Source organism: Pelodiscus sinensis, chromosome 3 (assembly GCF_049634645.1).
Source record: "Pelodiscus sinensis isolate JC-2024 chromosome 3, ASM4963464v1, whole genome shotgun sequence".
Taxonomy (NCBI): domain Eukaryota; kingdom Metazoa; phylum Chordata; order Testudines; family Trionychidae; genus Pelodiscus; species Pelodiscus sinensis.
The window spans coordinates 123,445,857-123,469,485 of record NC_134713.1 but is presented as its reverse complement, the minus strand read 5'-3'; the positions used below and the strand labels follow the sequence as shown (position 1 = coordinate 123,469,485).

Below are 23,629 nucleotides of genomic sequence, written 5' to 3'. Positions count from 1 at the left end.
ATGCTGTTTGTCAGGGTTCCTCTACCATGTTCAGCAATTCAAACCAAACTTTGCCAGAAGCCAGAGCTGTCCCAAATTTTCTGGGTATCCAGCTTGATATGCTGGGAGTGGATTCCCAGAATAGTTCTGCACTCATCTACAATGGAGGTCTCAACAGTGGTATACCACATATTGGGGCACAGGGGAAAAAAGCCCTTTAGGCATCTCAAATTGGGCACCTCAAAGTAGAGATGTTTAGATAGGTGGTTACAGGACTATTCAACTACATGACATCTTAGTGCAGTGGTTCCCAACCTTTTCACTAGTGCAGACCCCCAATAATCACCTCCCCCCAACTGTTTAGGCCCTCCAAGCCAATTCTAGCATGTCATTAAATGAAAAAGGAAACAAACATTTAACACAATACATACCTATTTCCAACATCACAACAATTCGATTGCACATCTCATAACAAAGTACCACAACTAGTAGGCCTACATAGCAACAAAAACTTTTGGCTTACCTAGTGAGATTCCTGGTGTTGTTTCACTGACTTCAAAGACTGGATGTCAGGTTGGATCCATAGTCTCAGTCACTGTCTGATTCAACACACAGCCAACTCTGGTATTTGGTTTTTATTGCCTCGAGCTGAGAAAGCTGCTTTGCACATATGTTGTGGCAAAGGGCATCAAATTGTGTGGCCATCTTGGACAGCTCTGGGTACTCGGCAGCAACATGAAGCCAATACTCAGTGAGGAACTTGTGAGAAGACCAGCTTTAAAGTAGTGTCACAAGACATTTCAATTAGACTGTTTTGCTCTTTTGATGTTAAACTAGCTAGGGTATCAGCACATTCAAAGGGATTTCTAATCCAGTCGGTTTTGGTCTTGAACCTGAAAGTACTCGCATCTGTGTTTTCAGGCTTTGCAGATGCTCCTTGACTGTATATTTAACATCACTGAGGAGCTGCATTTCAAATGTAATCAAAAAGTCAGAAAGATTGTGTTGGTCAACTGATCCATTTGACTAGACCACAGTTCTAATTTCTTTATCATTGCTTCAGTTTTGTCTTGAAAACATGTCACTGCTTTCCCCTGCAGATTCACGTTAAGACCATTAAGATGGCCAAAAACATCATTTAAGTAAGCCAATTTAGCCAGCCAATTAAAATCATGAAAGCAATGGGCAAACTCTAACTTTGTCCCCATCAGAATTCTCACTTTGCGTCTCAGCTCAAAAATACTGGACAGCCAGCAGATCTCCACATGCAGCAACAGTTGATGGTGATCACTGTCCATCTCATCACATAGAACTGCAAACAATCTTGAAGTGAGAGGACAGGCCTTGATATAGGTTAACAACCTTCACAGATTCATACAATATGCTCTTTACATCAGCAGGGATTATCTTAGTGGCTAGGACCTCCCTGTAAATGCTACATTGCATATGGAGTAATTGATTTAATATAAGTGATAACTCCACAGTGTTGACCAAACAGCAAGAGCCCCATCTGTGCTAACCCCAACATGTTCTCTAATCAATATTTTTCCCAACAAAAAAAAAAGTTCAGATCAAAAGTTGCCTTTTCAGCTGTGCATGTGGGAAGTGGTGTGTTTGTAAGTCCTTGTTTAGCTCCCCGCTGTGTTCATTCTGACAAAGACAAGTTGTGCCAGGTTTGTGATGTCAGTGGTTTCATCCTTTTGTAGTGCATAGAAGCAGGTCTGGTATATGCTATTCATCAACTGTTCCCTCATGTTCTTGGCCATTTCCTCAATTTTGCACTGAACTGTATTATTCGACAATGGGATCAGACTGGTTTGTATTTCCTCTTCAAGCATAGTATTTAAAATTGTCTTGGCTGCCGGCAATATTAGCTCCCTTACCGATTATGTCTGGCTTTCTCATCTTGGTTTTTAGGTGGGCTACCCCGTAGGAGGCCTCTGTTGCCCTTGTATTGTCACTACCCATTACAATTATGATTTTTGCTTTTGTCTAACTCAGTAAACTTGGGGAAAAAAAATCGAGAGGCTTGGACTCTCAAACGCCATGCTTCTGTGTTAGGCAACAGCGAAGGCTGGCTGGTTTTAGGCTCTCATTGGCTAACACCTCATAGCACAGGACGCACATGGATTGCGGTTCATCCTCACTGCCAGAACAAGTAAATCTAAATTAAGTGGTCAGTGGAATATTTTCTCACCTTTCATTTACTTATTCCACTTGAGGAATGTCTCCTCTCTCTTCAGCAAGCCTGCTTTCAGCCACAGATCCACGTTGAATGTATGGCTAATGTTTGTATGCTTCTAACCATCAATTGTTTCGTCACACAAAGGTGCCACAACATTTGGACAGCAATTAGCATTACTGGAAAATATTTAATTTAAAAATACTGAATTGTAACTTTGCAATTTACTTAACTTCTCTTCTATGCTCATTTTTATTTTTTATATTTTCCCCCATAGATCCCTTGCAATATGCTTGTAGACCCCGGGTTGGGCACCACTGTCTTAGTGGTTACATGACTACCAGAGGCAGCAGCGTAGGGTGGCTGGTGGAAGCCTGTTTAAAAAAAAAAAAAAAACCAAGCAGCTCTGGCCTGCTGTGGACAGAGGCTCCTTTGGGGGCAGCCACCCCTCCCCACCTCCGCTGCTGCCTCTAATAGATTATTCATCACGATTTAAGTCAAGAGTCTAAGGCAGTTAAGAGTCACTCAAATTTTATTCACATGTACAAGATGACCCCACAGAGTGTTAAATACAAATACAGAAGCTTTAAAAACAAAATACTATTTAAAAACATTCTAAAAAAGTCACATATTGCTTCAAGCTTAGATGGTATTTTCCCTAAAACTTTTTTAAAGTGAATTCAGTGCTCACAGAAGCTAACAAAACAGCATGAGGCAGCTTTCCCCCTTTTACCCCTATTTTTAGAGGAGCCAACTAGCGTTGAGAGTCAAGCTCCATTTATGGCTTTGCTGCTGAGTGATCTAGGAATGGACTGAAAACTCATTGCACATAGATCCTCAAATTAACTTTTGGTCACTATAACCATGTGCCAATCTCAAAAAGGCTTTTTCAGTGCCAGTGAATTACATTATAAAATATTTCAAGGCAGGTGTACTTTCCCCAGAAGAAACAATTGGATTGTGTGCATCTGCTGCCTCTGAAGTAGATCAACACAAATTATTAGGAATACAAGACAAATAAGTCAAATTTGGCTCCACATCAAAACAAGCATCTTTCAGCATCTGAAACTTTGTTATACTGAAAGCTAATTCTGTGATGCAAGGAAAATGTGACAGCATGATTGAACACAAGCATGCTACTCTATTATACAAAGACTTTTTTCTTTTTTTAAATACAGTTTTCATTGCAACACTGTACACCAAGTACACCAAACCAGTCTTCATAGAACTTGTGTAGTTGACAAACTACAGCATGATATTAGTGAAATTCATAAAGTTTCACTCATGGAGAGTGCTGTTAAGTATCGAGTGAATGAAGAGACACCCTTCAATTTTAGTGAAGACTTAGCAAAACTGAAGTATTACCACAAAGTTTTGTAAGTGTAACAAAACAAGTATGGTCTTTAAAAATAGACTTCATAAAGCTAGTAGATTTAGTTCTCTTTAAAATCAACACAGTGCAAGACAAGCTTCTGTCTCCTCTAAACTGACAGGGCTGTGATATTTAGTCTAATTGTTTTTAATGTTTCTCATTGTCAAAGAGGCCTGCTGCTTCATTCAGTGAATTAATCTCTAAATCACAGTAGCTGTAGTTAGCTAAACCATTAGAGATAGGTTCCTGCTCGCCAAGGTAGCTTGCTTTTGCATCAAGACTCCTCCAATACCATATTACCCAAGTTTACTTTAAAAGTGGTTGAACTATAAAACCAATGCATTCAGAAACTGCCTTTAGGCAGTCATGACCCCATGTTCGGGTAGGTCTACACTTACGGTGGCATGTGGAGTACAGTCACTGCTAGCACAGGTCTGACCAGCAATGCAGATAGTGAGGCACAACAGGAGCAAGGAAAGTGTCCTACACATCTCTACCTGCCCAAGCCAACCTCTCATATCTACACTGCTATTTTTAACAGCATAGTATCTCAGGATGTAGAAATGCATTAAGACAGTTAATGGTTCAATGAGGGACTGCTTCCTGCTGGTGGCCACTGTGGGTCCAGCTGGAGCTGTTCCAGCTGGCTGGTTAACAAAATTACCTTGTAAGAAGGCCAATAAGCCTACTACTTACCAGGTAACCTCTTCCATCCCGGATAGTGTCCTGCTGCCTTCCCTGCTGCTGTGAAAGGCTCCAGCAGTGAGAGGCTGTCTCAGGAGAAGGCGCCAGCAGCTGCCCATGCTTAAGCCTTTCCCCACCTCCGTGAAAGGCTCCAGCAGCGAAGGGGCTGCAGGAAAAGGCTTCACAAGCATCATGCAGCCTGAGCCTTTCAGCTGCCTCCCCCACCAGCACATTGCATTATGGTAACTCAGTACACCTCATCAGTCAGGATGCAGCCTGCCCTTCACTGCAACAGGAAGCGGTGTCATCTAAACACCACCACAAGCTCTTCAGAGGTCACTGCTTAAAAGCACCCACAATTGATGGCAAGCTCAAAGCAGTCAGAGTTGGGGCCATATTTTTAAACTCCTATCCATGAGGGTTTATTTTCAAAAGGTTACTGATGAGGATAAGGATCAGCAGCTTTTCCAATTTAAAAAAAGTCTTCCAAAAACCTTGCCTCAATGCAGACTTTACCTGAGTTAACTCACTTTTTTGGATGTTTTGGTAATGCAAGTCATTCAATGAGGCTTTTAGCCACAGCTTAGGGAGGCAGAACAATCTCACTGACAGACATAGGACCCGATTGGTGACACTATTGTTGTTTAGCAAGTTAATTTTGACAGGAACAGCTATTGATTAACTTGACCAGAGTGAAAACAGAACAGCCCCTTTAAAAGGAAGTTGTTGGAGAAACTCTGATGCTGTAGCTCAGATAGGACATAAGCCTCACAAGGGTATTTAGACAAGCCTGCTAGATGTTTGAATACTAGAAGCCCAAGGAAGTAATTTGGCCGATTTGATATCTGAATTGAAAGTATGGCATAAAAAAACCCTACACAATTAGGTACTTCAAAAACAGCCCTGAAAATATTCTGGAAATGCATCAAATTTTCAAAGTAAAAACAGTTTTAGTATAATGGCAGCAGAGAAACAGGCATCACCACTTTTGTTTTTATCCAATACAGTTACTAGTATCTTGCAACTGCAGTTCCTGTGCTGCAGTCTGAGGGAGACAAACCAACCCAGAGAACAGAAAAGGGCATTTAGAAACTAGACCACATTTAGAGCAGACATATCTTATGTGAGCGTAAGCTAGGCCCCAAATAATAGACAGAAGTCTCACATAGGTTTAAAAAATGACCTGCAATGGACTAGGATGTTTACCTGCAATTACAAGGCCATTGATCTGGAAGAAGGGAGATCTACTAAGATTCTCAATTTAGTCAATATTACTAGTCACAAAACTACAGAATATTTTCAAATGTAGACAGAAATTTGATCCTAAAGACAAGTTGTCTCTTGTCTATTAAAAATCTCTGGTGACTAGTTTTTGAAGGTTAGGCTTATAGAAAGTTGAACAAAACCTAATATTCAATGTTTTGATTCTTTTGTATAATTGTAAGTGAAACTTTTTTAAAGCCAGAAAGTGAGGTCTATCTTAAGTATTATTAAAATACAGGATTTAATTAGTTTTAATTCTCTGGCCTCAGTGACATACAACTTTTAAAATATAAACTAATAGTATCCCTTTAAACACATATAAAAGCCATGTTTGCTCAGTCAATTTAGCTAGTTCCAGTCAGCCTTTCATTGAGGAAAACCTGACTATTCTAGACTTAGTCACATCAACTAATACATTACTGCTAACCTTAGATTTTTGGATTCCAGTTTACTTATTGCCATTTGTTTACTTTCTGCATTTCACTAAAATGCAGCTAAGAAGACTGGTCAAATGCACTAAACACAATTACTATACCTCCAGTAACAGGGGAACATTTTTTTTGCAGTTGTATGTAAAACAAGTCAGAAATGTCAAGTGTGATCAAGCTATGTTGAAGGCAGATAGTGCTTCTAAAGCAGTCTGAAAGAATGAATCGCAAAACTATTACATTGCAACCATCACACTTCAAAGATCTCAAAAAGCACACAATTATTGCACAGATCTGCTTAAGCTCACATTTTCTACAAGAATTAAGAGAATTCCACTTAGAACGGCAGAAATAAATAGATGATCCAACATCAATTAGTGGCAGTCGTACTTTGTACAAACACAGACCCTACCAATTAAAAATAGCCAAAGATTTCATTAGTCTCCTATTTCTAAGTGGTTTATTTTCTTTCCCTTTGGCAGGGAGTTATGAACACACCTCCAGGACAACTATGACCATACGAAAACTTCATTTGCAAATGTTTATCAAAATTGTTCTGCAAGTCTAAAACCTTTAGCCAAGTATAACCATACTAAACCAAATGGAATGCACGCGAGGTAAAATACACTCTCCAGATACAAACTTTAAAAATAAACTGGACTTTACTGACCAGACACCAGCTGATTCATTAAAGCAGATTTTTAAATATATACAGTTTTCATTGAGAGCTTGGTGTCTAAATGATTAAGCACAAAATGGGTGTTTTTAACTACTTCAGTATGATGGTGTCAGGCCAAGACAGGCACAAGCACCTGTGTTGACCAACAGCCATCAGATAATGATTGTCTACATCAGTCATTTGGTGTAATAGTCATAGTAATCAAATTAACCCTGTGACTTCTTGCTTGGAAAATAAATTGCCACATCTATTGGGATATTAAATTTATTCCACTCACATTTTAAAAGAGCAATGAAACTCAGTTGAAGAATATCTGCATGATTCACTAATTACTTCAAGTTTTGAGAAATATTACCAAGTTTTTAAAAGTCTCTAGTATATAACCAAACAACCCCTAACATCAGTCTTCCTGAGGCCAGTATTTAGTGTGGCTCAAATTATCTTGTACCAGAGCCACCAGCTTCTAGGTTAGACATTGTAATCTATGTGGTATTTTGAAGCCTTGAATCAAGTATTTTAAATAATGCAATGGCACATACACTGCACCTTATGAAAAGTTTCCAATACACCACCACGGTCCCCTGATCTGGAAGCTAAATTTGGTTTTTTGGAAGGAGCAGTTGAATGTTTGTGAAATGAACCAATTCTTAAAAAGATTTTGTAAAAATGTACTTAGACTTTCAGTATTTTGAAGTCAAAAAGGTCCCTAGAAATACCTCTTTAAAAGACTTCAGAAAAAAAGGAGAAGTATTTAAAACGTAAGTAACTATATTTAAAAATGTTATGGCTCTAGCTCTATTCCCTACAGATGAGGTAGGTAGCCAAAATACAAACATTAACAGACTGCTGGAAACCCCTTATAAAAACCTTGCATAAGTAATTTGCACCAATGTCCTGACTGAATATAAATATTTTAAGTTAGAGAAAGATTTCCAAGTCAGCCGTGATTCACCGAGCTCTTGCTGAGTAGCATCTCATGTACTCAGTCATCCAGGGATTATCTGGTGGGGAAGACTTTGCTTTCCAGGTTCGGTCCACATCTGCAGAGCGCACTCGCCTCTGAGACAATTTCCTTTTCTCCACTTGCCGTCTGTTCCTTGCTCGCAGTGCAGACTCATGGATCTAGCAAGAATTTAGAATTACTCAATTATGTGGAGAGAGAAAAATTCACCCTCAACCTTCACTCCCCAAGCCAACAAAGGGAACAATTTGATTCCACATAACCATAGGATTCCAAATAGATGAATTATGGAACACACGTTGGGGCCACTAATCATGAAAGGGAGACATTTCAGTATTTGTGGTCTCAAATTAGAGGACACTAAACTTTACCAACATTTGGGGTTTCCACCCCCCACTGTGTTTCTCCCTTTTTGGTTTCACTTCAAGATAGAGTTGAGGTTGTTTGGGAGCTTGGAGTTCGCATTCCAATATCTCACCATGTTTGAATCGGCCAACTGTAACCCTAACTCACTTTCATGCATTTGAAGGGCAACATCCCTGTAATTTTCATCTTACCCTTAAAGTAGAGGGACATACCCAACTGTACCTCCATCTTAATGTCCTTCCTCTTGGAATTTGTGATTTTTAAAACATTAAAAAAATTCACACATGAACACTCAGTCCCACAGACTACAGAAGTTTTACCATTTTGGAGTAACAAGTTTGTGTTCTGACATAACAGTATACCAGCCAGCAACACTATCAGGCACAAGATTTACAACTTCATAATGTTACTCAGCTTCCAAGGGACTGATGCAGAGGAATTCGCTCCTCAATAGCTGAGCCACTTGGGTCACTGCTAGACTTGAGCTCATCTACCTGCCTGCCTGCATTAGGACACTTGCTGCTAACTGCCCGCTTCTGACAGACTCTTTCATGGAGTTCAGACCGTGGGGATACATTTACTTCATCCATTTTTGTCTTATTTCAGCGCTACCGGGGAAAAAAGAAAAAAGTTATGCATTAATCAGGGGCTGCAGCAACAGGTCATTTAGTCTGGAACCTTTAGAAATTAGTCAGCTTTGCCTTAGCTTACATTTAAAATATCTACTTGCACACCTATAAAAACACCAATTGACACAGCTATGTAGACAAATACCCCAGTACAGACACAGCTGTACTGACAGAAGAGTGATTCTGTTAGCATAATTATCATGGTGTGGGGGGAGCATAATTATCATGGTGTGGGGGGAGCATAATTATCATGGTGTGGGGAAGGAGGAGGGAGGGTGTGTTCCTACAGTGGCAGAAAAAACTTGTCAGCATAGGCCACGTCTACACTCAGGAGCTATGTAGCCATAGGCTCTGTAGTGTGGACTAACCATAGTAGTATTCTTAGCTCCAAACAAAGCCAGCTATAGACTATTCACTGTTCCATTCTTACAACAGAAGACACAGAAGTAATCAGTGCACTTGAAGAAAAAAAAAAAAAATGAGTGCTAGGACCAAGTATTGGTCCTAGTTCTCAGATTCTTCAGACAAGAGATTGATTCATCAAACTAGTTGCTCCTCCAACCCCCCCAAGCCTCCACACTACCTATAACACAAGACATTACCATGTCCAATCACAACTGGGTAAGTGGCATTTACATAGGTAACAGGACCAATCTTCAGCATCTCACAGGAGCAGGCCTTTAATGAAGAGGAGAGAGGAAGATTGGGATGTGCCTTCACTAAACTATTGGTCTAGTAAGAAGTTCCTACAATTATGTATTGCAGATAAAGTAGTACCACCACACCAATTAAGACTAAGGCATTTTAGTTTGTGTAGTCCAGTGGTCACCAACCTTTTGAGGTTGTCGGGCGCCAGGGGGCGTGGCCGTTCGCCCGCTGGGTGCCCGGGGCCAGCGCTCTCCCCCCCCCCCCCCCCGCTCCCTGTGCGCCATGTGCCCGGGGCCAGGCCAGCCCCGAGCACCTGGCGGGTGCATGCAAATGCCCCCGCGGGCGCCATGGCGCCCGCGGGCACCGTGTTGGGGACCACGGGAGTAGTCATTACTAGGGATGTCAAATAGCAGTTAGTAAGCTAATTGAATAGTTGATGGAATTTCCATCAACTACTTGATAAGGGGGTTAGCCGAGCCTCTGCTTTTTAAAGGTAGTAAGAGCCTAGTGGCTCTTACTACTTTTAAAAAGCAGAGGCATAGCATCTGGGACCCAGCATGAGCTGGGACTGAGCAGTCCCAGCTTGCACCAGGTGCCCTGCTTGCACCTCTGCCTCCTCTCCACCCTCTCCCCCTGGGGGAGGGGAGGAGAGGAGAATAGCTTTTAAGCTGGCTCTCCCTGGCTTCTGCTCCTCCCACTTGCTGCCCCTAATACAGTGCAAGGGGTGGGGAAGCAACTAGTGAAGCAGTGACTCAACTAGTCACTTACATCCCTAGTCATTACTAAAATGAAGGTTTGATTGAATCTGATTTTCTTCAGGGTAGAATTAAGCTAGGATGTGTTTCTCATTTGAAGAGTGCAACCTTAACTGAATTTCCTGAAGCGTTTTTTAATTCTAACATTCTTGAAAGGAACCACCATGGATACAGATTTCAGCAGCGGTCTGAATTGAAATGGGTATAAGGAATCTATGCATTTATACACTGGGACAGAGCGAGACACAATGAAAGGAAAGGTATCTATTAGAAGAGCCAATCTGGTATCTTCAGGGCAAGAAATTCCTAAAGTGATGCTTCTGTTTTTAGATGGCCAGCTCAGTGGTTTGAGCATTGGCCTGCTAAACCCAGGGTTGTGAGTTCAACCCTTGCGAAGGCCATTAGGGATTTGGGGCAAAAATTTGTCAGGGATGGTACTTAGTCCTGCTGTGAAGGCAGGGGACTGGACTCGATGACCTTTCAAGGTCCCTTCCAGTTCTAGGAGATAGGCAATCTCCATTAATTTAAAATTTATTTTAACCCAAGTTTGAGGGTGGGTACTTAGCACAACCTGAAAGTCAGGCCTGCAGTCTATCAAAGTGGGCACCCCCAACATTTTCAGGAAGTGACTTTTTTTTGGCTGTTTAAGTCTTTGCTTTACGTGCATAGGGCAAAAGACAACTACTATTTAAATGAAACTCTGCCAGGAACTCTGTTTTCCCCCAAACTTGTAAAAGTTAAGCCAAGTGAGTCCTATTGGATTCAGGCCTGGAGCTCTAGAGCAGGGGTTCCCAAACTTTTTACTTTAGTTGGAACCCTTTTTTTCCCCAGTACTGTTTTTTGCAGCCCAAAAATATAAACACATAAAAAGCAAACTGAGAAAATACCAGACACCTAATGAGAAAATACCAGACATGTTATATAAGTTTTATTATTACTAGATGTATCAGTTTGTAGTTTCGAACTGCGTGGCTGGTAAATGTGCTCAGGCTGCATGAGTGTGTCTACCAGCCAGCCAGTTCGCAACTACTCAAGGGTGGAGGGAGGGGGGGGGACGACGACAACAGAATCCCTGGGCCGGACTAACTCGTGCTTTGCGGGGAGGAGAGATGGGGGGAAAGGGGGGCAGCGCCCTGAGATCTACATATGGCAGGGTCAGTTCCCCATACGCCTCTGGCCAGCCCCGCTTCCCCCAACCCCCTCCCGGACAGCCAGTTCTCCCCAGCTTCTCCGCCCAATCTTCCTTGGCCAGCCCCGCTGCCCGCATCCAGCCCTGCTTCCGGCGGCCGCTTCTCCCCTCCCGCATCTTCCCCAGCCAGCTCCTACCCCCGACCTCGTGCCCCCCAGCAGCCTTGCTTCCACCAGCCCCTCAATCTCTCCAGCCCGCCCTGCCCCGATTCCCCCGTCCAGTGCTGCTTCCAGTGGCCGGCTCTCCCCTCCTCCTCCCCCCACCGCGCTTCCCTAGCTAGGACTCTGCCGGGAGCCGGAACATCCAGCTGCAGATTCTGCCCAGGCCAGCAGAGGGTTTGGGGGACCCGGCGCCACACGGGCACCCCGGGAGCATGGAACACCCCGGCAACCACACTGAGGGCCGGTAGTTTTTTCCTGCGGCCCGGTACCAGGCCAAGGCCCATAGTTTGGGAAACGCTGCTCTAGAGAATTTAGTGTTTCAAACCTAATGCCTCCCAGTCCACCACTCCCAAAATGTCATTCCTCCTGACTAATATGGAGTGGCAAAAATCACATAGCAGGACTATGGTAGGAAAACTAAGATATTAATGCCCCAAAGTAGTCCTGGACGCAGGTTAAAGAACATTAGAACATTAACAAGTAATAAGAGTAAATTTTATAATATTAACCTTCTTTCCCTATAGATGTGGGGAGGGACTTTAAAAAATATTCCAGTATTTACTTACTTCATGCACTGAGGCAGAAGCACAGACGTTGTGAGTTTTCTGGCTCCCTGTATCTGTATGTTTTTCTCCCCAGCCATATAAAGCAAATGGATGTTTATGCTCCTTTGCCACATCTGTCCTTTGAGGACTTTTGGCTGATCTTCGATCATTCCGACTGGACAAGGCACTTTGACTTGGATGTTGTCCTGTACGGCTGGTTGACTTGTCAGTTTGTTTTACTGAACTCCATTCTGCAGCTTTTCCTTGATTGTCTTTCTTGACTTCTTTTTCTAAAGGGAATGGAAACAACCAGTTTGGTTTTAAAACTTTTAAGAACAAAGACTGTATATGTACATATGTAGTGTTGTTGAAAGAGAAACAGCACTTAGATAAACAGCGCCTAGGTGCATGACAGATGCACTCCATCAAGTCTCATTTATACAAAACATTTTCCCATGCTTAGTGTCAGAGTTGCATAAGTAGAGATGTGAATGGTTAACTGGTAGGCATCACTAAACAGGTGATGCTTACCAGTTCTATTTAACCAGGGGGGTGCTGGAGCACCCCCTGTCCATGGCAGGCCTGATTCAAGAGCTGCTCCTGCCCACCCTCCCTTTGATCAATTAACTAGTTAAATATTTACATTACACCAGTTAGACAGGATTTTACATCTCTAATAAGGAGTATAAGAAGTCATTTTGGACATCAAGTATCCTTGATGGCTCTCACGGTACTCAGTCCATCAGCAGCATTTCCAACACCACTCTAGCCCAGTGTTTCTCAACCTTCCCCCAACCCCATAAAGTATCCCTTTTTCAAAACAAAAAATAAGTACTTCCTGTATCTAAAGTTTTCAGACAATTTTTTTCCTACCATTGCACCACATTTGTTTAAACAACTTAATTGTAGCCAGTTGATGACATTTTTGGGTGTAAAAAGTAAAAAAATAAAATAAAGCGCTGTAAAACTTAACAAAAAATTCAGTTTTCTCCAAATTTCAGTTCTGTTGACGTACTCCTAGACTTCTCTCGAATACCCTTAAGAGTACTCGAACCACTGGTTGAGAAACACTGCTCTAGCCTATCTAATTCTATCCCCTTCTTGCAACTTTTTCCATGTAGTCAACACACTGACATACAGCAATTAGTCCTGGCCTGGCATACTGAAGATAGCGACAGACTTCTTCACTCTATAGGAGCATCTAGCCTTACAAAAAATGACTTTGAATTTTGACTTCCTCTGTGAAAGCTTTCATGTTTCCTAAGTTTACACACTGCTGACATTTGACCTCATGAATTTTGGGAAGTGTGTTATGTCTAAGTGTCAAACTTAACACTATGCTTGGCCCAGTCTGTAATACTGCACACTGCAGATTCCCGTCAAAACACCAAAAGCCAACAGAGTTATATTGTTTTCCAGGTATCTTGATGCTGTTTGAAGGAAGTAGTTTTCTACAAGTGTATTTAAAATATACAATGAAAGCTTGGTTAGTAACTCAACTGTCCAGCACTGTAGGACTTCATTGTTCAAGATCCACCTTGCTCCTAAAAATGTCAAGTTTTGTTTCACAACCACGTCTATTCTGCATTTGTGAGCAAAAATTAGACTGTTGCTTGCCTTCAGATTACCGGAGCTTAGTCAAAAAGCCTCTACTCATTCTCCCTTGCATCAGATCAATAGATGAGCCCCACCACTCAACATACCCAGCTATGTGCACAGCTCCCAAAGCATCACTTTTGACTATTCTCCATCATATGCCACTCTACTGGCAGGAGCACTCTGTTTGATCTTCCACCACAGCTGTTTATTGTGCTTCCTCTCAGCCTTTTCAGACATCCTTTACTCAGACTAGCAACTCATCACCCCTGCCCCTGATGTTAGTCACCCTGCCCAGAAGGAAGGGAAAGTGACACTTTACCTAACTGCACTTCTACTTGGTCTGAGTGGACACTAAGATTTTTCCTCCAGTTTGATCAGCACAATTCCAAGGACTGTTCTCCATGCATTCAAGAACCACCTTGACAGGGCCTTCCCCCCCCCTCCCCCCCCCCCCCCCCCGGACACCAACCCCTGGCTCTCACCACAGTCAATTAGCTGTTCCAAAGTTTCCTCAAATGCCTGAAGGCTTCACTCCTTTTTGTAAAAACAAAACATTTCCCAACCCTGAAGATGAAACACTGAAGTTTAAAAAAAAAAAAGTGCACAGCATAGCTCTCCCTGCCCTGAATTGTTATATTTTTGCCCATCCAGACTGGTAACAAGTTATGCAAGGGAAATTTTCCTTTGAAATGTACAAAGTGCTTTAAAAGTTTGTGACAAAAATATCAGGGCACAAGAAGTTATTATGGGAAAGCCCTCAGAATAAACTAGCCCTGCAGGTTCTTCTTTAAAGAAAACCCATCTTTCTGTTATGAAGACAGAGTCACCACAATGTAGATCAAAGTTCTGCTACCCTAAGTGCTCTGTGCTCCAATGCAAGGCTACCCCCAAGCATCCAGTTTTGATACTCCACCATGGTACCTGGTGGGCAGCACCACCCCTTCTAGGGATGCAAATGGTTAACCGGTACGCATCCCTCCTTAACAGGAGAGGCTTACTGGTTCAGGTTAACCAGTGGGGGGCAGGGGGAGATAAGGGGACAAGCTGCTCAAATTGATTAACCAATTAAATAAAACATTTAACCAGCTAAGCAGGATTTCACATCCCTAAACCCCACCCCAAGACTCATGTGAAGTTCATACTGTTGCTCAGTCTGCTCTACATGTGGCCCAGGGGCTAGATCCAACCCACCTAAAACTTTGATCTGACCCACAGACTGCATCTGGTCACTTTATGTTTATATCCTGGCTGCCCATTTCCAGGCCCTACCTCAGGCAGGAGGATCCTGTTTTATTTAAATGGCTCCCAGCTCCTGGTTTCGATACTACCCCGGCAGAGGCCAGAGCCATGGGCTTTTTAACTAGCCGCACCAAACCCACGCAGCTGCCAGACAATGCAGCAGTGGCCGTGAGCCCTACACTGTATTTTTAATTCAAAGCTTCTGGCCCAGATTAGCCTCCTCCCAGGGTTGTCTACTGCCCTGCCCCACCCCTTTTTCTCCAGGCCCCACCTCTTCCAAAGGCGAAGCTGGTCTGTGACCATACACCAAAATTCATTAAGTGGCCCCTCTCCAAAAATTATTGCCCACCCCTGCTGTACAGTATATTGGGAGCTGACTTAGGGATGTTAAATGTAGATTAATAGGCTAATCAAATAGTCGATGCAAATTACATCGACTATTTAGTCAATAAGTGCTCCTCCGCCTTTGAAGTATAGCATTGGCCCCAGAGATGTTACTACATTTCAGAGGTGAAAGCTCTGTGGGGAGCACAGGGCCAGCAGGGGGCTCAAGTAGTTGCCCACTGGCTCCGTGCTCCCCACGACATTTCAAAGCGGCAGCGCCACATGAAGCGCAGGGTCAGTGGGGGAGACCCCAGCTAACCGCAGGCTTCATGTGGTGCTGCCGCTTTGAAACACCACATGCAGCCCAGCACCAGCTGGGGACTCCATGCAGCACTGGATCTGGCCCCGGGCTCCACACAGCGCTGCCGCTTTAAAGCACCCCCTCCTCTTCCTGCCTCGGATAGAGGCAGCAAGGGGGCAGAGGAAGCAACTAGCTGACTAATCGATAAACATTTACTTATCCAATAGTCAACAAGTCATTCACATCCCTACCCTGACTTTCCACTCCCTCTATCAGGACACCAACAGTATGCACAGCAATATACCCTCAATGAGGAAGCAAAAGCAAACTAATAAATTCCTCAAGAATGGAAAATTTGATTAAGCTACAATAAAACCAAAATAAAGAGCTATATGGATGAAGGTAAAAAAAAAAATACCCATACCTTATATAGAGCTCCTACTGGATCCACTTTTCAAGAGCATGCTTATGATTTCACTGAGCATGGAAACTCTAGCACAGTTTGCTAGCACAAGAGGAAATAGTCAATTTTTAGGCTTGGTGGTTTTGGTCATAGGCGGTCATAAGACATCTGCCCACTGTGGCAACTAAGAACAAACTCACTCTGTAGCCAAGAGAGATGGACTGCCCCTGGAAAATAGGACAGTATATAACTGAATTGGTGTCCCATTATTCTGAATTCTTAGTACCTTGAAGCTATGGGATGTGGGGAAATTCATCTCTTTTGAGGTTTAAGTAGCTAGTGGCCTGAAGAGATCAATAGGAGGAAGACTGTTTAAGCACATTATAAAAACACACAGATTCAGTAATATAATTGGCCTCCAAAGCTCCAGAAACAAAAGGGCATCTTGGAAGGCTACAAGAATTTAGGTGCGAGAAAAAATATCCTCTATATAAATCAAGCACAAGATGAAGAGTCTGTAGAGTGCATGCAATTCCAGTCAATATTTCTTTAAGCCACTTGACTCTGGATTGGTTCAAGCTAGTAACATAACATTTGAATAATTTTCTAGCACAGGCCTTGTCTGCACAAGAACATGCAACCAGCAAAAAAATTACACTTAATAAAACCAGGTTGAGTCCAATCATTGGAGTTTTTAAAGGAACAAGATAGACAAATACCAGTCAGAGACACTCTAGGTATATTCTCATGGCAAGGAGCGGGACTAAATGACTGAGATCCCTTCCAGCTACACATCTATGAGCCTATAAACGTGTAATGTGGACGCACCAGGTTAAGAAAAGAAAGAGTTTAAGTTAATTGACAAAAGCCACATGGATTATTTGGCACTCTGCAACTTTGTCTGTTAAGGGGTTCCCTTGCAAACGAACATACGCCTGTGAGAACTTTCTGTTGCGGTAAGTCTTAAATATGTGCACTAACCATCCAGCACTGAAATCTAAATAGGACTTTTATTTCTTTGGGAAAGACTGCTACACAAAAGGCTCAAGGAAGGAAGAAGCAGTAGTCCATTAACGTTGCTGCAGTGGTGAAATATAATAAAAGCTTTAGCGTAAAAAAACAAATGGTCTGGTAGCACACTATAGACTAACAAAACATGTAGATGGTATCATAAGCTTTGTTGTTTTTTATGTTTATCCTGTACAGACTAACTCTGCTACCCCCGAAGCAATAAAAGCTTTGTTATCCAACATGAGACTACAAGGGATGCCGGTTACCCAGCATTCAGGGCAGAGCAAGAGCAGCACATGCCCAGCTCTCCTCCCCCATGGCCATCCCTCTCCGGAGCAGCGGGCATGGAGCCAGCCAGCCCTCTGTCACTCAAAAGAAATGCCGGTTTATAGAGCTTTCCGGATTATACAGGGCCAGATAGCACCGCTTGCCGTGTGTTCCTAAATTAGAACAAGAAGTGCTAGCAAAAAAAGTAGAGACAAGACTTCAAGTACAATACTAACCTAATGAATGCAGCCTTGGCTCTTAAAAAGAAATGCATAGTGCAGGATAACAAACAAGCCCATCTCCGGGTAAGACCCTATCAGATAACTGCAGTGTGTGGGTGGATGTCAGTCACAAAGCTTGGAGGAGCTAAAGAAAATGCTATTGCACTGAGCTGATATTTAGCTACCCACACATCACTTCTAACTGTAATTAAATTTTTCAAAAGCAGTGGCTGGAAAGCACAGATACTGCCTCTTCATAAACGCTCATTTTTCTTTCCTCGTGCTTTGAAAATTATAGGCACTGGACAAAGAATAAAATTGCGGGATGAGGTGTTTAACTGAGTAACCAATAGGGATTCTGAGCTAACGCGTGTAATACCCAGCACAACTGTTTGCAATAGGACCAGAGGAGAGGGACTTTTCCTAAAAAAACAAAACAAAAATAACTTTGTTCTGTAATTGTACACAATCTAAATCTCATGGCACAAAGAACAAAAAGACAGACCCCCTACCCCCAGAGAGCTCTTTCCCAGAAGCCTTTGCTGATTAGGGAATTCTTGTTGCCATGCAGAGCTCTGAGGGCAGGACGGTCTTTTTATTCTCCATTTATCCTAGACGTTCCTGCAACGCAATTAAAGAGGACACTCAGGATCTTTTATCAATAGAGTTGCAGTGTGGAGCATATTAATATAATACGCTATTATATAGCAATTTCACTTCACATGTCCCTGCCTAGGATAGGGACAAGCATAGATACAGCCCATGGGCCAAATCCACTGCACCACGATACTCTGGGCCACCAGGGTCCTGGAGGGCTGCAGGACCATCAGGAAGTTTCCCTCCCTGCCACACCCCCACACATTGCTCAAAGTAGCTGGCCGCTGGGCTCAAAATGTGTCTCTCTGAATGGTGAGAGTTTCCATGCGCTGACCATGCCCCCAGCACAATCCTCCCAGCTCTTGTTGGATGGAAACCCCATCAAAAATTACCGCCCACCCCAGCGTAGAAGGCCAACTTTCGCAGAACAGCCACGGTCTGCCTTAAGCAAGGAACACTATAACTAATCTAGCCTGGAAGCATCAAAAGCAGCACAGACCACTATGTCTGCATCTAAGCAAAATAAGGAGTGTGATACTCTTGCTGAAGAGCTAAGATTAGGCTACAACTTTGCCCTGGACTAGGTTCTAGACCTAGATGCTAATGACTTCTCAGTTATGTCACAAGCAGATATCTACATTTAACTGCTGCACCCACCCTCTCATCTTAAATTGTACCACTCTTCCAATTCCTGTCAGCAGCCCGTTTAGCCTCGGCCAAGACCCGCACCCTAGACTGCGAGCATACTGGGGGTAAAATACAACTTCTGAAGTCAGCCAGCCTGCCTTCCTCTGGATGCCAGACTTGCTGCTTCCTGTGCCATTGTTCATCCAAGACTGGCACTGAGTGGGAAACACTGATGTGCATAAACAGCTGCCACAAAAGAATGTTGTGCCATCAGTCTTGGCAAGTCAGCAGGAGCCACAGGCATTTGTGGAGGTGGTTTTTTTTTGGGGGGGGGGGAGGAGAAAGAGTTTCTCTTATTTGCACCCATTGGCAACACTGTCAGCCTCACATGGGGCAGGTTGTTTTCAGTCAGTCAAAGCCCTCCATACAGTTTTAAGATGATGTCACTCCAGTGTTGCTCCCCAAAACAGAAGTTATATGTTAGTGTGGCTAAAGCAACCACTTATGCTACAGGCAGTGGTGTGCCAACTCCTGAGCTACACTACTGCAAAGCATTCCACTGGAAAAACCATCAGCACTGGGACGGATGTTAGTAGAACGTTTGCCTCTTCTCGTTTCCCTCCCCCCCGAGGCTCCTACTAATTTCTGCTCCACACAGATTGTAAAGGGCTGATCTACCAAGTACCCAGGTGGAAAGTTCTGGCCACCATCTTAGATTTCCTTAACGTATGTGGCCAGAGTTTGTCTCTCCTTGGTAAGTGATACTTAGATAAATGCAGTCAACCACCCACATCAGCAAAATAAATCATCTGCATATATGTACTTATTGTCAGGTCATCAGTATACAGGCTGAAAAGGAAAGGAGCATAAATGCATGTAGGGAACTTATGGAGATGCTATACAGTATCTTCCATAACTGAGTTGCTACAGAGGAAGCCAACCATGATTTCTGTCATTTCCCCCCGATCACCAGAATCAGTGCTATAGTACAAAGATTGAAACATGAGCTACAAGTCTCCATCCACGTTTTTATTTTTGCTACTCATTAGGGCATCTGAAGAACAGTAATGTCTAATCCAGCTGGTGGAAGAGTTGTAACCATGTAAACACACAGTCAGCACTTGAACACAGAGCTGCTCATGATACCCACCAGTAGTTTTCTTTCACTGATAAGGGGGGAACAAAAGAGGATGGATCTCTATAGGATCCTATTCATGAGGTCTCCCACTGAAAATGAGCAATTATCAAGATCATCTGATACCAGCACTTTTCCTCACTTCCTTCTCACACCAGAGTCTTTCACAGTCATGTGTAATTACACAACACATAGCTACAAATACTCTACATGCCATCAGTGGTGTGCCACATAGACATACTCTAAACATGCAATGTTTTCAAAACTCCAGTAACAGGCCCGGAGCCTTCCTTGCCGCTACTGCTTTTTGCCAGAGAACCTGCTTATGTAATTATGATGCTACACGGATACCATAGCAACAATTTACATAAGTAACTGTGACTCACAATGAGAATTGTTGCCACAGTTTGTCTCTTTAAAGATGCTCCACAAATACTGCAGTTACAGCTCCCCAGGTCATGACAATTCAGGATTTAGTCATGAATGTACACAGTATTTCAATACCGCCTTCGTTTTTCCAGAAGTGCTACAAGAAAGGTGTTAAAAGGAACACACAGAACTTCAGTGGTTAAAGTGTTTTGCTTCATGAGGCACTACCTAGCACAGATCCCCTAATACATTCAGGCAAGGGGGTTGACAGGATTGCCAAGCCCTTGAGCAATGTGGGAAGGGGTAGCTCCATGCTCCCAGAAGGGGCAAAGCTGGGACAGCCAGCCCTCAGCACCACCCAGACCACACCATGTTCCCCCTCCACCAACCCTCTGAGCCACCTGGAGCATGCTGCGCAGGGTTCTGCAGTCTGTTATGCCATGCTCCCAAATCAATTTAAAGGGCCCGAGGCTCCAGCAGAGCCCTTTAGAATTGCTGAGCACTGAGGCAATTGCTGCCTTTGCCCACCCCTCCTGTAGCTGGAGCCAGAATACATGGTATGACTGGTTATCATTGAGGTTTTTTGCAACATCTTCCATTTTGAGTTCTGCATTTTTACTTAACTGACTCGTGTTAGTATAAAGCCTGACTTTCAGGTATTGTAGATGCCACACACCCATTCATGGCAATGGGTGACTCAAATGCTCAGGAACTCCCTCCCCAAGGATTAGGCCATATGGGGTCCACACAAATCACTTGTTCCTAATCACCTGTGTGACTGGCTATAACTCAATACTTTCAGTTTATCACTGAATTGTAATTACTATACAATGCTGGGTGACAAGAACACGTTATGATAACTAGCACTTGTGTTGGTAGTCTTGACAGAAGATAAAGAACGAACGAGCATGAGAATCAGATGCACTGTCCTTAGAGTAGCCTATCCGAGGTATGAAAGGCACATGAGCAGCGCAGCCCAGGAAAACGTGCACAAGTGCTGCCCATATGGTACATAATTTCCGTTTCCAAGGTTATTGTGTTTATGAAACCTGCTAGCATTCACTTAACCTGGAATTATTGACTCCCTCAGCTACAAATGTACCACAAAGTAGAATTCAGCATCTCATTCTGTTGTTTTTAATAGCCTTATTATTGCTAGGATAACCCAGAGGATGGTCTATACTTCAGTTACAGATAGAACTCAAAGAAGGGTCTTTTCTTTAAGATGATTATTTACAGTGCCAATAACACCAAGAATCATTTTCACAGATTAAAATATTTATTCTGTATATAAAGACATTTAATGAAATCGGTCTACATTTCCAGTTCTGAAGTTCTCTAAATATATCCATCATCTAAGCACTGAAAATAAGGTAAAATGAAAAGTAAGGGACTCAAGTGGACCAGAGCCTAGGGGATAGTCACTTGTACTTGCACTTCCCCATTCCACCTCAAGTCACCACTTCTGTTATCACAAATAAACTTCAACACTTCATTCTGCATCAGGTTATGAAGGCAGGAAGATTAGAATACAATCTTAGTACACACTCGTGAAACAGTTTGCCAAACACTTAAAATACATTGTCTCTAGCCACCAGTAGCATCACTCTGGGTGCTTCCAGTTCTACATGCCTGATAACAGAGAGGTGTTGGTGGAAGATTGGGCACTTGGGGATGTTGAAATGTGTTTAAATATGTAACCACTGAAATTCAGGGATTACCCGCAGGGCAGCAATTGGCTCCCCAGGAACTGGTTTCTAAGCCAAATCCCTGCACGTACAGTATGATCCTTCCTACCTGCACTGCTGCCGCTGATACAGAGGCAGCAGCACACAGATGGGGAGAGGTACCTCCCCAGGAGCCAGTGCACTTGTCCAGGAGCCTGCATGTAACCACTTTAAACTGTTGCACAGTTACACTAATCTCTACTGAGAACCAAGTGGCAGGCACTGAGTCTTTTTGGTCCAAGCTCTTCAAGAATTCTAATGGGACCAGGACCTTTAGTTGAACTCAGAAGCAACTGGAAAAGTAATCAAGAAGATGAGGGGGAATTGTGCTCTGTAGTTAGCCTTGTTTAGGTAAAGAGTACTGAATTATAAAAATAGAACTCAACTGCTAGACCCTCTAGCCTCCAAGCAAACAATAAGATACTAGGCTGCAAGTAAACAGAAACAGGTTGAGCCAGGAGGCTTTAAAACATTACTTGCATTTCAGCCTTGGCAAGCAGGAAAGTGATCATGTCAAATAAGGAGACCTACATAGGTCCTGCAGAATTTAAACCTTATTAAAATATAATCCTATATGTTTCTGTGTAAGTCGGGGGGGGGGGGGGGGGAGCCTTCCAAATGGAAACTGAGCAGAACCGAAGCAGGGTTATCTTTCTAGGCCTGCAGGCATGTCCTCCTAACAGGCAACAGCTTTAAGAAAAGTGAAATTAACAAGACCTTCGCAAGGCATGTTTTCAGGGACTGTGCTTTAGGCACCAAGTCATCACATTCACAAGCGGGTTGAGTTTGGTGCGTTACCTTTTGGGTGGGGCACTGAAAACGCTTACTGCCCTGCGGGACAGACCTGGGACCATCCCTGGATCCTCACCCATTCCCGAGAGGCTTTGTGGGCATCAGCCAAGCCGAGCTGTCAGGAATCACATGACTCTGCTGCTGCGGAGAGCGACAGAGGCTGGAAGGCCCCACCGCGGGAGAGAAGCAGAGGGGCCAGCGGGGCAGACGGTCCTGTCCCCCACCCAGGGCCCCGCAGGCAGCGGCCTTCGCCCTGCCCCACCCAGCCTTGGGGGCAGCGATGGGGGGGGGGGGTAAATCAAGGGACCCGCTCGCTGGAGGCTGCCACGGGCGATGGGGAACCGAGCGGTGTCATGGCCGCTACCTCCCACCCTGCCTCTCCCAGCCCCACGCCACGGCCCAGCCCCTCGGAAGCCGGGTTCTCGGCCCGCCTGCTACCTACCCGCTGCACGCGGGGGCTCCGCCGGGCTCGCCCTCCCCGCTGCGCCCGGCTCCCCAGCGTGGCTGCTGCTGCCAGCGGCGGGACCGGGCGCTGCCTCTTGCTGCTGCGCGGCCGGGGGGCTGGCGCTGGGGGGCGAGGGGGAGCCGGCGCTGCTGCCGCTGCTGTCCGGCTCCCAGCCGTCCCAGAGCCAGGGCCGGTGCGCCTGCTCCAGCAGGCGGCGGCTGAGGCGGTAGCGCAGCAGCTCCCGGTAGCAGGGGCCGCACGCCTCCCACTGGGGCTCCTTGAAGCGCTTCATGTACTCGCTCTTCACGCGGGGCCGCGCGGGCACCATGCCGGGGCCGCTGCCAGCAACCTGCCGCGCCGAGACCCCGCTCAGCGCCGCCTCCCCCGCCCGCACTGCCCGGGATCTAGGCCCGCCCCTCCCGCTGGAACGTTTAAACCCAAACAGCGACGTTCTGCGCCCGCCCCTACTCTGTTCTGGCCAATCACCGCGGCCGGCAGGGACGCTAGCGCGTCTCCCCCGACTTACGTCACAAAGGAGCCCTGTAGCGCGGAGATGGGAAGCGGACGCGCTGCGGTTCTTCCCGGGGGGCCGCTCTGCCCGCGGTCCCGGCATCGTGGGGAGCGGACCCGCAGGGGCTGGAGCAGCGCGCCCCGTCCCCCTCCCAAGCGGGAGCTGCCGCGCCCCAGTGATGCCAGCAGGGCCCACTGGTGCCTGCAGGCGAGAGGGGGAA

The 23,629-nt window shown here is 44.5% G+C and overlaps 1 protein-coding gene across 3 annotated transcripts; it reads right to left on the bottom strand.

Moving 5' to 3' along the window:
- Positions 1–2,675: 2,675 nt before the first annotated feature.
- Positions 2,676–23,348, bottom strand: CCSAP (centriole, cilia and spindle associated protein). Of its 3 annotated transcripts, XR_012902785.1 has the most exons (5): positions 22,896–23,348; positions 11,863–12,131; positions 9,146–9,221; positions 8,409–8,522; positions 7,575–7,709 (listed from the first exon to the last, which is right to left on the bottom strand). XR_012902785.1 is itself a non-coding variant. In XM_075924730.1 (4 exons), exons 1-4 carry the CDS (start codon positions 23,224–23,226, stop codon positions 7,702–7,704), a joined length of 684 nt encoding a protein of 227 aa, XP_075780845.1. In that variant the 5' UTR covers positions 23,227–23,348; the 3' UTR covers positions 7,592–7,701. The 3 variants fall into 3 exon arrangements, 2 of the variants coding, with proteins under 2 accessions (XP_075780844.1, XP_075780845.1); XM_075924730.1 differs by lacking the exon at positions 8,409–8,522 and having other exon boundaries at positions 7,592–7,709; XM_075924729.1 differs by lacking the exons at positions 8,409–8,522; positions 9,146–9,221 and having other exon boundaries at positions 2,676–7,709; positions 22,896–23,347.
- Positions 23,349–23,629: the final 281 nt, after the last annotated feature.